General features: G+C 53.8%; 1 protein-coding gene across 4 annotated transcripts in view; it reads right to left on the reverse strand.

Annotated features, from left to right (window-relative positions):
* The window catches only part of AP3D1 (adaptor related protein complex 3 subunit delta 1), a 47548-nt gene extending 36294 nt beyond the window's left edge, over positions 1 to 11254 (reverse strand). For 2 of the 4 annotated variants that reach the window (XM_081233832.1, XM_081233829.1), the window contains exon 1: positions 10042 to 10209. In XM_081233832.1, coding sequence (XP_081089958.1) covers positions 10042 to 10194 — 153 coding nt within the window. In that variant the 5' untranslated portion in view covers positions 10195 to 10209. Of the gene's footprint in view, positions 1 to 10041; positions 10214 to 10926 lie in introns of those variants that run through there. The other 2 variants (XM_081233831.1, XM_081233830.1) reach the window with 2 other exon arrangements.
* Positions 11255 to 13817: the final 2563 nt, after the last annotated feature.

Raw genomic sequence — 13817 nt, forward strand, 5'->3', positions numbered from 1 at the left:
TTATGTCTAAAAAAAACAACATACACACCTTAATTAAAATTACTTTATTGCTAAAAAATGCGAACCATCATCTGAGCCTTCAGCAAGCCATCTTTTTTTTGGGGGGGGGGCGCGGGGGGCAGGATCTGAGTTCCCCGACCAGGGATTGAACCTGCACCCTCAGCAGTGAAGGCGCCAAGTAGTCCTAACCACTGGACCGCCAGGGAATTCCTAGCGAGTCATCATCTTTTTGCTGGTGGCGGGTCCTGCCCCGATGCTGTGGACAGGGCGGCCGTGGCCATTTCTTAAAATAAGACAATGAAGTCTGCCGTATTGGTGGCCTCTTCCTCTCACGAACGTTTCTCCGTGGCGTCCGATACTGTTTGATGGTGTTTTACCCGCAAGAGAACTTCCTTCACAGTTGGAGTCAATGCCCTTAAACCCTTTATCAACTAAGTTATATAATATTCTAAATGCTTTGTTGTCATTTCAACAATCGATTATGTCACGTCTTACATGGGCGAGGTTCATGGAATCCCAAAACAACCACAAGAGTAACATCAGATTTCACAGACTACAGATCACCATCACGTAATAATGAGATAGTCTGAAAACTTGTGAGAATTACCAAAATGTGACACAGAGACAGGAAGTGAGCAAATGCTGTTGGAAAAATGGCAGCAACACGCGTGCTCCCTGCAGGGTCGCCACAGACCTTCCATTTGTGAAAAACACAGTATCTGCGAAGCACAACAAAGCGAAGTGCAAAAAAATAAGGCCTGTCTGTACCAAAAACGTGAAATAGAAATATTTTAAGATCTAAAGTATAAATAGCTAACACGTATCACTGACACTGTTTTCAAAAAAAAGAAGGTGGAGATGCAAGCATGACGACATTTTCAAACACCTTGGCCTGTTCTGAGCAGGGTCACACTTCACCACAGAGCAAACAGTACTGAAACAGATGTGTGATTCAGAATTTACCTGAGAACAAAGGATACAACCTTCCCTCATATGTGAACCCGGCAGCTATAATAAAACAGCCATTTCAATACTGCCTGCTCAGCAGAGTTCCCTGGGACACTTAAAAATCCCCAGGATCCCCAGGCCCTCCCAGAGGAGTGGAGTCAGACTTCGAGGACTGAGGCCCAGAGAAGCTGCCGTTGACCCTGAGGTGCTGGCAGGCTGCAACTCCACACAGCTGGACCCTGGACTTTTCTTTTTTTTTTTTTGCGGTACGCGGGCCTCTCACTGTTGTGGCCTCTCCCCCTGCGGAGCACAGGCTCCGGACATGCAGGCTCAGCGGCCATGGCTCACGGGCCCAGCCGCTCTGCGGCATGTGGGATCTCCCCGGACCGGGGCGCGAACCCGCGTCCTCTGCATCGGCAGGCGGACTCTCAACCACTGCACCACCAGGGAAGCCCTGGACTTTTCTTTTAGACATCTTTTTAAGAGATTCGGGTTCACAGCAAAGCTGACTGGGAGGCAGAGGTTTCCCACCCCCCGCCCCACGTGTGCACAGCGTCCCCACTAGCAGTATCCCCCACCAGTGTGACGTGTGTTACAACCGATGAACCTACACGGACATGTCGTTATCACCCAGCAGCCACAGCTGACAGAGGTTCACTAGTTTGTGGGCTTGCACACACATACACTGACCCGCATCCACCGTTACGGCGTCACACAGCGTAGTTTCACTGCCCTAAAACCCCTCTGTGCCCCGCCCATTCATCCCTCCTCCCCCCAATCCTCGCACCATTGATCCTTCCCCTGGCTCCAGAGTCCTGCCTTTTCTAGAATGTCCCAGAGTTGGAATCACAGTGTGTAGCCTTTACAGACTGGCTTCTTCCTCTCGGTCATGTGCGTTTAGGGTTCCTGCGTGTCTTCCGTGGCTTGATGGCTTTCTTCTTAGTGCTGAGGGACACTGCATCATCTGGATTCTCCGTCCACAACGTGGGCGACATCATCTCTGCTGCCTCGTCCCCTGCCGTCTTCCAGAGGTGCTCTCCGGATCGTCCCGACATGCCGGTCCTGCCACCACCCAGAGCTGCTCGCAGACGCCCTGGCACAGGACCCAGAGCCCCAGCATCCTGCTCTCATGAGCACCAGCGCCAGCAGTGCTCAGACCTTTGGGGGCTTGGACGGGTTGAGACCACCACCACCGCCGCCGCCAGAGATGGGTGTAACGACAACAGCATTTCCAGGGCATGCCAGTGTCAGACCAGAAACATTTCAGAAGTCGTTATGATACACGACCAGGGAGGGCTCTCCCCGTTATTCCATCCACCTTGCCAAGAACCACCCAGCTGCCACCTACGACCATTGCTTCCGCAAGAAAATATTAACATTTTAACCCAGAGACGTAGGCGAGTCAGTGTCGAGACGAGAGAACGTCTCCTGACGAGATGCAAGCAGGACCCGCAAGGAGGGCACTGTCCTGTGCTCACCTGGCCGGGCATGGGCACCGGCACCTCTGCAGCCTGAAGAGCCAGGCCTCCTGCAGAAGCCCGAGCTGAGGCCCACCCTGGGGTCAGGACCCTTCACCATCCCAGCAACGAACACAGCCAGGGCACGGTGCTGAGCAGTGCAACGGACAGAGACCAGACAGCCCATCCAGACCACTGCCACCCAGTCCACCCCACGAGCCCCTCGTCCCCGCGCTCAGCCCCCGGGACCCCACGCAGGCACGTCAAGCAGCTCCTGACGGCCAATCATGGCCCTTCTCGTCACCCAGTCGCCCTCGGCTCGGACTGGAGCCGCACCTCGGCAGAGACAGAAGCAGATGGGTGGGGGCCGGGGGCTGCAGGAGGGGAAATGGGGACTGTAGAGTGGGCACAGCATCTCTGGTGGGGTGACGAAAATGTAAAGGTAGATCATGCTGACGGCTGCGCGCTTTTGTAAATACACTAAAACCTTCACTGAATTTCACTTCAAGCAGGTGGATGCTAAGCTATATAAACCATACTGTCTCAATAAAGCCACACAGAGAAAAACCACTTCAGTGCCACCAGAATGGAAAGACGTTATTTGACGACACGTGACCCGACGGGCCTGCGCCTCTGGTTCTGCAAATGCTCACAGCACTAGTCTACACCGGAGTGGCAACCCTCCTCCCTGCAGGGCGACAGCGGCCCGGAGACCCGGCCCAGCAGTGGCCTCCAGGGCCCGAGTCACTCCAGTGGAGGAGGAGACCCTCAGCGCCGGGGTCCCCCGGCAGTGGACGGCAATGGTGACGCCAGGACTCACCCTGAGCCTCCGCGCCCAAGTAAGCGCTGGTGCCGACAAGAGCAGATCGGAGGATTCATGGTGGCACGCTGGGGGGGCCGAGCCTCGGGAGACAGCGAGGGGGGTGTGCCCGTCCTGCCTGTGCCCACTGCGGACCCGGGCACAGCCGGGGGGCCCGGGACTTGGCCATGGGGCCGCAGTCAAGTCTCAGGCTTCCCGACCTTCGAATCCCACCCCCCACCCCCAGCAGAGCTCCCAGCGCAAAGGCTCTCAGCTCTGCGGCCGTGCCCCCAGGGGACGCTGGGCCACACCTGGGACGTCCCTGGTTCTCAGACTGGAGGGTCTGGCAGGTAGTGGGTGGGGCCGGGGAGGCTGCTCCACACCCCAGCGCCCAGGACAGCCGCTCCCCAGGGGATGAGCAGGCCCCAGAGTCCACGGTGCCAAGGGGGCACCCCAGCATCGAGCCTACCTAGGTCACCATTCCTTCCTTGTTTTTTTTTTGTTGTTGTTTAATACTTTTGGCCACACCGCACGGCTTGTGGGATCTTAGTTCCCCGACCAGGGATTGAATCCACACCCTCAGCAGTGAAAACGAGGAGTCCTAACCACGGCACCACCGGGAATTCCCCCCTCCTGCCTTTCAACCTCCTAGAATTGTTATGCAAATGGCCATTCTCAGGGGCTGGTGACCCGCACAGACACAGCCCACTACAGACTTGGTCGTCACAACTGCCACCGCCCACAGCCTGGCCACCCACTGCGCCCTGCCCGGACTGTGCCCTGTGAATAACTCCTCCAAGTCAGGGAGAGCTGAGAGCCTTATGCTGGGAGCTCTGCTGGGGGGACGGGCTGGGGGTCGAAGGTCGGGAAGCTTGAGGCTTGACTGCAGCCCCACAGCCGATCCGTGGCCGAGTCCCAGGCCCCCCCGGCTGTGCCCGGGTCCGCAGTGGGCACAGGCAGGACGGGCGCGCCCCCCTCGCTGTCTCCCGAGGCTCGGCCTGACCAAGGTGCCGCCACGAATCCTCCGTTCTGGTCTTGTCGGGCACCAGCGCCCAGACTCGGGCACGGAGGCTCAGGCAGACAGCGTCATGAAGGCTGCAGATGGCACTACGCCGAGGAAAGAGTAAAGGCAGGCGAGGCCCCGGTGGCTGCTGCTGGGACCGGGAGCCACAGGAGCGCTTCTAGTGGGCACGACGATGCCCTGGAGGCCAAGGCTGCTCCTGCCCATGCTGCTGCGGTGACCGCCCTCCCACGCAGGGCGCTTCACCAAATGCCCCAGGCGGGAAACAACCCAGAGGTCCGGCAACAGTCCGAAGGATAAATCAACCACAGCAGACCCCTGCCGGCGACCAAAGCGAACAAGCCACCGTGGCCGTTCCCCGCAGCAGCGAGAGAGAGAGGCGGCCACTGACACCAGCCTGCAAGCAGAAGTAAGCGAGACGTTCAGGGACATTTAAGGGACAAAACTATAAGCAAGGCAAGGAAGTTACCCTCGGAGAACTTAGCATAATTATCATGATACTTAAGCTGTACAAATGTGCATTATAGACTTCACAACTAACAAGAGTTCGAAAATAACACACAAATCTAGGAGACTCACCCTGTGGGCTGTTTAGGAAACCTCCCCGTTTCCCTTCACTCTGACATCCAGTGTGGGCCTCCCGCACAATGACCGACTCCCTGACACCAGCTGGGTGTCCCAAAACTCAGTTCGGATCTGACCCTCTCTGCCCGGCGTCAGTGCAGACCCCACAGGCTGAGGGCTCAGCCACAGGTCTGTCCCCACCTCACACACCCGCCAGCTGTAAACCAGAGTTCCTGTGACCCACTTCTCCGCAGGGAAGCACTTACTCAAGCACTTACTCGTGTTTTCCAGTTTATCACACAGTGAGAGGCACGACAAAGGATACAGATAAACAGCTGGACGAAGAGGCAGCGAGGGTGGGGTCCAGAGGGTCAGGAGGCAGAGCTTCTGTCCTCGTGGCACATGGATGCTGTCACCAACAGAGAACCTCCCTGAGCCTCACACTTTAGATTTTTATGGAGGCTTCATCACGTAGGCATGATCCATCATTAACTCCACCTGCAGCCCCTCTCCCCTCTCCGAAGGATTGGCAGACGAGCGGGTGTGAAGCTTCAAGCCACGGCCTGGTCTTTCTGGTGACCAGTCCCACCCAGGAGCCCACCCCGGATCATCTCATTAGAACAAAAGACACTCCAATCACCCAGGAAACCCCAAGGGATTCAGCAGCTCAGTGTCAGGAACCAGGGGCAGCGACCAAATATCGCAACAAGGATGCCCCTAGTACCTCTGTTGCTTAGGAAACGACAAAAGTTCCAGGAGCTCTGTGACAGGAGCAGGGACAAAGGCCATCTCATCTCACAATAGCACAGGGTCCAACAACACAATGACAGCACAGGGGACAAGGGACGCCTGGATGAAGGGCCCAGCATTATGGAATTCTGAGAAATTTTCCTTTATCAATTTGGGTCAGGGGTTCTCATCTGGGTAATCCCAACCCCCACGGGACACTGGGCCACGTCTGGGGACATTGTGGTTGTCAAGACTGGGCATGGCCTGGTATCAGATGGGCGGGACCAGAGATGCTGCTCCACACCCCAGAGCGCCCAGGCCAGCCCCCCTCAGAGGAATGACCCAGCCCTGATGAGGGCAGTGCCGAGGGGGAGAGACCCTGACTTAGGGTAACAACCCATTTACTAAACATCCTATCTTCACTCTTCTCAGAAGCTGTTAAAATAAAAGGAATCTTACAAAAATAGCTTAAAAGCACCAAGTGCTTAGCCGTGCCAGACATAACACGTGCTTCAGTCACTGTCCCCGGAGCAAGGGCCAGCCCCGCACACACCGCACAGCCCAAGGAGCCCCACACACCTCGGCACCAGGATGAACCCCAGGAAATTGCCCTTCTTGAGGTCAGAAGCACTAGAATATCAGCACTTCACACAGTTCCCTCTTAATCCCAGATTATACCCAATTTCAAAATATCTCTCTACAGTCACCCCTTGTTATCTGTGGGGGATTGGTTCCAGGGCCCCCGAAGACACCGAAATCCTCAGACGCTCAAGTCCCTTGTATAAAATGGTACAGACTTGCATACAACGTGCACACAGCCTCCGGTACACTTTAATTCATCTCTAGATGACTTACAGTACCTGATACAATGCAAGTGCTGTGTAACTGGTTGCCTGTGTTCAGCAAATTCAAGTCTTGCTTTTTGAAACTTCCTGGAATTTTTTTTTTTGGAAATTTTTAAAAAATGTGTTTAATGTATGTAAAAGCATATATATGATATATGCTTTAAAAAATATTTACTTACTTATTTATTTGGCTGTGCCAGGTGTTCGTTGCAACACGCGGGATCTTCGTTGCTTCGTGCGGAATCCTAGTTCCCTGACTAGGGATCGAACCCAGGCCCCCTGCATTGGGAGCGTGGAGTCCTAACCACTGGACCACCGGGGAAGTCCCGAAACTTTCTGGAATTTTTTAAAAAATACTTTCAATCCACAATTGGCAAATACAGAACCTGCAGATACACACAGCCGACCATACACAATTAAAACTGAATTTTTTAAAGTTCAGAAACTTCGGGACTTCCCTGGTGGTCCAGTGGTTGAGAATTCGCCTTCCAACACAGGGGATGCGGGTTCGATCCCTGGTCGGGGAACTAAAATCCCACATGCCACGGGGCAACTAAGCCCACGCGCCGTAACCACTGAGCCCATGCACCACGACGAACACCCGACACAGCCAAAAAAATAAACAAAATTTAAAAATTTTTAAAACAAATAAATAAAAAGTTCAGGGGACTTCCCTGGTGGTGCGGTAGACAGGACTCTGGGCTCCCAACGCAGGGCGTCTGGGTTCAATCCCTGGTCAGATCCCACATGCATGCTGCAACTAAGAGTTCGCATGCCACAAGTAAGGAGCCTGTTTGCTGCAACTAAGACCCAGTGCAACCAAATAAATAAATATTTAAAAAGTAAATAAATAGGGCTTCCCTGGTGGCGCAGTGGTTGAGAGTCCGCCTGCCGATGCAGGGGACGCGGGTTCGTGCCCCGGTCCGGGAAGATCCCACATGCCGCGGAGCGGCTGGGCCCGTGGGCCATGGCCTCTGGGCCTGCGCGTCCGGAGCCTGTGCTCCGCAACGGGAGAGGCTGCAGCGGTGGGAGGCCCGCGTACAGCGGGGGGGAAAAAAAAAAAAAAAGTAAATAAATAAATTTAAAATAATTCAGAAACTTCAGGTTAAGTGGGTCGGAAGTTTTTAGACCCAAGAGAAAACGCTCAGACACCACCCAAACCCTGGCTGATACTGCTGAGTGTCACCCGATGGAATAAGCTGTGGCACCGAACAGAAAACATGGAACCCACCTCAACGCCACTGGGGGGCAGGGTACATAAACTGCAGTGCCCCCACGTGGAACCCACACTCCTGAGGGCTGAGCCCTCAGGAGCACTTGGCGTGTGTGGACAGCACTCAGGAAGGGTAACAGGCAAGACCAGGACAGAATCTTAACAAACAGAACCTCCCTCAATTTCTACGCACAGAAAAAATTCTCAAATTGATTTCTGGGGAGAAGAATGTTACCTTTTGACTTAATAAACGCTAAGCTCATTACAAAAAGTTATGGGTATAATTTAAAAGACTGAAAGAAAAACCTTTCCCCAAAACATGGAAAGTACTCATAAGAATGAAATGTTAAAAAGTCATTTGTTTTTTCCTAGTCATACCCAAGTTTTGGAAGCAAGGACATTGGCAAGTGAATTTCCACCTACCTGCCAACATTACCTGTACTGTATCTTAGGGACTGAAACAAACTCAAGCATCCAAGAAACAGGTGAATTAGCCCACTGTTTCTCAAACTTCTTTGACTCATTGGAAAACATATATTTTCCATGGTAACCCAACTCCCAGGCCTGCATACACTTACTATCATAAGCTGAAACAAAAGTTTCAAAAAACAAGTTACTCTACCAGTGATCCGGATTTTCTAGTTTCTTCTTTCGGGGGCTCACAGAAGCCTGCATTCTGTTACTTGCTGCACCTTCATAGGCACTCAGCAAGGTGGAGACATGGCTGTCACCCCCACTTCAAAACATCAGGGGGCTCTCCCCAGGTCACCCAAAGAGACCCAAGAACCAGGATGCGGGTCTCCCAAACGTCACACACTAAACCACGCTGCCTCTCCACATGGCTTTTAAAGTCACTGCTAAGCCTCACTTCTGTGGTGCCGCACGGAAGTTTTAAGCTAAAATCTATTACTTTGGGGACTTCCCTGGTGGTCCAGTGGTAAAAAATCTGCCTTACAATGCAGGGAACGCGGGTTCGATCCCTGGCCGGGGGAACTAAGATCTCACATGCCGCAGGGCAACTAAGCCCACGAGCCTCAACTAGAGCCCACGTGCCACAAACCACAGAGCCCACGCACTCTGGAACCTGCGCGCCACAACTACAGAGCCCATGCGCCACAACTAGAGAGAAGCCCATGCACCACAACGAAAATCCCACGCACCTCAACTAAGACCCGATGCAGCCAAAAATAAATTAAATAAATAGATAAAAAGTAAATAAGTAAATCCTTAAAAAAAAAATCTGTTACCTTGATGGGAAACTATACTGCTGCCAGAAGTCTTCCCTGGAATGTGTGGGGCGGGGCGGGGTAGAAGGGAAGAACTCATCTTGGAGCTAGAAGGGTCACCCCACAGCCACCTGCTGTGCTCCAGAACATCTGGAACCAGTAATGACCCTCCAGATCACAACTCTTCTGATGAGGAAACCTCCAAATCTGTGGGAATCGCCAACAGGCTAAGGGCAGTACTTGCATGGAACCTTGCCTTGAGGACGCCCAGCACCAGCGCCTCCACCACCAAAACCCCGTTTAGTGGGCTCCGAGCCTGTGGGGACAGTGCCATAATCCCCACCAATTCCAAATGAATAGAGCACGGTCCAGGGTACTACCAGTGATGACAGGCACACGCCGTAAAAAGCAGACCCCCCTAACAGCATTGTGCGTCTCTCTACTGGTAAGACCCCTCGGCCCCTCCTCAGAATCCTGGAACAGACTGCTCAGTAACATCCACTAACCAAGGCGGGAAAATCAGGAGGCCAACCGGCACAGAAAAAGAAATCTAAGGGTGCAGACACCTTCCAAATTCGCTTAGCCATGCTTAGTATCTAAAATGCAGGCCAGGGCTTCCCTGGTGGGTCAGTGGTTAAGAATCCGCCTGCCAATGCAGGGGACACGGGTTCCATCCCTGGTCCGGGAAGATCCCACATGCCGCGGAGCAACTAAGCCCACGAGCCACAACTACTGAGCCCGCGTGCCACAACTACTGAAGCCCGCGCGCCTAGAGCCCGTGCTCCGCAAAACGAGAAGCCACCGCAATGAGAAGCCCGTGCACCACAACGAAGAGTAGCCCCCGCTCGCCGCAACTAGAGAAAGCCCGTGCGCAGCAACGAAGACCCAACGCAGCCAAAAATAAATAAAATAAATATTTAAAAAATTGAAATAAAATAAAATAAAATGCAGGCCAACCAGCTACTCTTTCAACTCAAAGAGAAACTGAAAATCAGACCAAGAGTTCCCTACACTTGCAACCAACGCAGCTGGCCATAACTTCCAACGTGATGCAAAACCCAAGTGTAGCCAGAAAAGAGAAGGGGTGACAGAAATGAACCAAAACAACCTAATTACATTTCAGCGAGGTCACACCCATTCTGAGAAAGTGCAACAAAGAGGCAAGGAACTCAGGCTCAGCTGAAGGACAGAGCCCAGGGCCCTTGGTGCCTCCCAGCAAATTCCTTAACTTCTCTGCACCTTACTCCGGGTACTGCTGGGCTTCCCGGGAGCCACTGTGAGGGCCGGCGGGGTGTAATCTGGTAGTGGGACCTGCACGATGTCTAACAGCTGCTCTCCATCGGGCAACCTCACTCTCCAGCCAGGAAAAGGGGACCTTCTCCAACACCCCATTGTGTAAGTGCAGGCTTGGGCGTCCACCCATGGAAGTCAGCGGTCTGGTGGTCACTAACTGTCCCCGATCCTCCTAAATCTAGGTCACAGGTTGGGGGGTGGCGGGAAGGAAGAAAATGGTGCCCACGATTACAACATTACTTCTGGAAAACCTTTTCTCCCCGACTTTCGTGTGTCTAGTTTATGTCGGCTTCCCTATTCCAGGACCCCTGAGCGGCTTCCTCATTTCGGCCTAGAACATCCGCTGCCCCACCCCATAAGAGGCGCGGCCCCACCTTCCGGGAGACACGGGCCCACGAGGCAAGGCCTGGACGTGCGTTTATCCCACCAGGGGTTCCCCCGCGGAGAGGCGGGTTCCCCAACCAGGAGTCCGAGGCCTGGGGCGGGGCCGGGGGCCCTCTCTTTTGAACAGGAGACCGAGAACCACACTCAAGATTGGAGATCCACCGCTGGGGGGGCGGGGGTGGGCTGTGAAGTCTCTTCCGGGCCACCCTCGGGGAGGAGGAGGCGGGCCCCCCACGCCGGGCAGTAAACTGAGGCTCGGAGACAGAGCGGGCGTGCGGAGGCCCAGGCCGCGGGCAGCCGGGGCTCGAGCCGGGAGCGGAGCCTCGGGGGCGGCCTGGGGGCCGGAATCAGGGGCAGAGCCGGGGTCGGGGTCAGGGCCGGGGTCGGACTGCGTCGGCGCGAGGGTCCGGGTCCGGAACCGGGCCCGGGCCGGCGCGCCGGGCTCACCTCGTCCTCCTTGTGGTTGCGGATGCCGCGCACCAGGTCCTGCAGATTCTTGTCGAACATGCGGTCGATGCTGCCCTTGACCATCTTGAGGGCCATCGCGGCGGCTGCCGCCGGGCCCGAACCCCGGGAGGCCCGCGGCCAGGCGCCCTGAGGGGGCCCGGGGGGCCGCGTCTGCCGCCCGCGGAGCGCTGCGCTGCCAGCCGCCGCGGCGGGGCGGTCTCCCAGGCCAGGTCGGCGGCGGTTGGCGGGGCGGCGGCTGCAGCGGACCCGCTCAGCAGGCCGCGCTCCCCTCCCCTCCGGCTCCGCGCCGCTTGCAAATGGCGGACAAAATGGCGGCCGGTCAGCTGACGGCGGTAACCCGGACCGGGCGGCCCGCCCCCAGAGGCCCCGCCTCCCTATAAACCCCGCCCCTTCACCCCGAGACGCCGCGTTTCCCTGACGACGCCAGACAGCCCAATAGAAACGCAGACAACGGCCTCCGGGACGCTCGGCCACGCCCCCTCCAGCTCAGGGCTCTTCCCTCTCATAGGTCAGTGACCTCCGGAACTCCACCTACTTCCTCGTTCCGGTTGTAACCACGCCCCCTACGCTCTCCCTCCCTGGCCCGCCCCTCAGTTAAGTGACATGTGTGGGCGGGCCCATCTGTGGGCGGGGCCTGCTATGGGCGGGGCGCCCACGTGGAGCTTCCCAGGGTGGTTCCTGGAGAAGAATCCAGCTCCGCCCTTTCTGATTCTAAAAGCTGACGGTGTCAGAGAACCTCCAAAACCGACTCTGCGGCGAACCGATCCTGAGTCTCCTGCACATCTCGCAAAATCCTGTGATATGGGCAGGACAGCGATTAACATGGCCACGTGGAAAAACTGAGGCCCAGAACTAGGACTTCAACACAGTCTTTCATTCAACGAACTTTATTGACAGCCTACTATGTGCCAGGCCTTACCAGTGAATGAGATACACTTGGTTCCTGCCCACCGGGATCCACCATAAAGAGAATAAAAAAGCAAGCCACAAACTGGAGTAAGATATTAGCAATACATATATCTAACAAAGGACTTATATCCACAATACAGTTAAACAGAAAATAAAGCAGAACCAAACAAAAATTCCTACAATTCGCAAAGAAAAAGACAAACCAGTTAAAACATGGCAAAAGATTGTGAATATGCATTTCACAAAAGAAGATATCCAGGGCTTCCCTGGTGGCGCAGTGGTTGAGAGTCCGCCTGCCGATGCAGGGGACACGGGTTCGTGCCCCAGTCTGGGAAGATCCCACGTGCCGTGGAGCGGCTGGGCCCGTGAGCCATGGCCTCTGGGCCTGCGCGTCCGGAGCCTGTGCTCCGCAATGGGGGAGGTCACAGCAGTGAGAGGCCCGCATACTGCCAAAAAAAAAAAAAAAAAGAAGATATCCAAATGGCCAATAGGCTGCTGTATCTCAGTTATGAGGGAAAAGTAAATTTAAACCACACTGAGATATTTCTGTACCCCACATAAAAGTGGCTAAAATTAGGGCTTCCCTGGTGGCGCAGTGGTTGAGAGTCCGCCTGCCAACGCAGGGAACACGGGTTCATGCCCCGGTCCGGGAAGATCCCACATGCCGCGGAGCAGCTGGGCCCGTGAGCCATGGCCGCTGAGCCTGCGCGTCCAGAGCCTGTGCTCCGCAATGGGAGAGGCCGCAACAGTGAGAGGCCCACGTACCAGAAAAAAAAAAAAAAAAAAAGGCTAAAATTAGAAAGATTGCCAATTTCAAGTGTTGCAAGGATGTGGAGCAACTGCAACTCCCCTGTCTTACATTTCAGGTAGGAATGTAAAACTACACAGCTACACTGGAAGCCTTTGCAGTGGAAGCACAGAGTCTTAACCACTAGACTGCCAGGGAAGTTCCCTGGCTGTATCTTTTAAAGCTAATATATGTATGCCCTTTGACCCAGCAACTCTACTACTGTACCCAACAAGAATGCATAAATACATCCACCAAAGACTTGGACAAGAATGTTCACAGCAGCCGTATTTATATTAGCCCAAAACTCAAAACGATCCAAATGTCCATTGACATAAAATGGATATGTAACTCCTGTGGTATATCCAACAACGGATTACTATGCAGCAACAAAAAAGAACAAATCACTGGGACTTCCCTGGTAGTCCAGTGGCTAAGACTCTGTTCTTCCACTGCAGGGGGTTCGGGTTTGATACCTAGTCGGGGAACTAAGATCCCACATACTGCTCAGCATGACCAAAAATAAAATAAAATAAAATAAATGGACCCTGAAATAACAGAGAGACAAGAATAAGCAAAGACTATACTATAGCTACTACAAATACACTCAAAGTTTGAAAAGAAAACATGTACACAATGAAGGGAGAAAAATGATTTAAAAAATAAACCAGGGCCTCCCTGGTGGCGCAGTGGTTGAGAGTCTGCCTGCCAATGCATGGGACACGGGTTTGTGCCCCGGTCCGGGAAGATCCCACATGCCACGGAGCGGCTGGGCCCGTGAGCCATGGCTGCTGAGCCTGCACGTCCGGAGCCTGTGCTCCGCAATGGGAGAGGCCACAACAGTGAGAGGCCCACGTACCGCAAAAAAATAAATAAATAAAAAATAAAGTAAAATAAAATAAACCAAGGAACTTGTAGACTGAAAAAGTACAACATATGAAAAATATTCATTACATGGAATTAATAACAGATTAGACATTGATGAAGAAAAGATTAGTGAAATTAAAGACTTAAAAACTATCTAAAATGAAGCACACAGAGAGTGAAAACGCTTACAAGATGAACAGAACCTCGGTGATTGCAGAACAATATCAAGTAATCTAATATACATAACTGGAGTCCTAGAAAGAAGGAGAGAGAAGAAGGACAAAAAAAAAACCCACAAAAAAACAAA

Source organism: Mesoplodon bidens (genome assembly GCF_964165515.1).
Source record: "Mesoplodon bidens genome assembly, chromosome: 4".
Taxonomy (NCBI): domain Eukaryota; kingdom Metazoa; phylum Chordata; class Mammalia; order Artiodactyla; family Ziphiidae; genus Mesoplodon; species Mesoplodon bidens.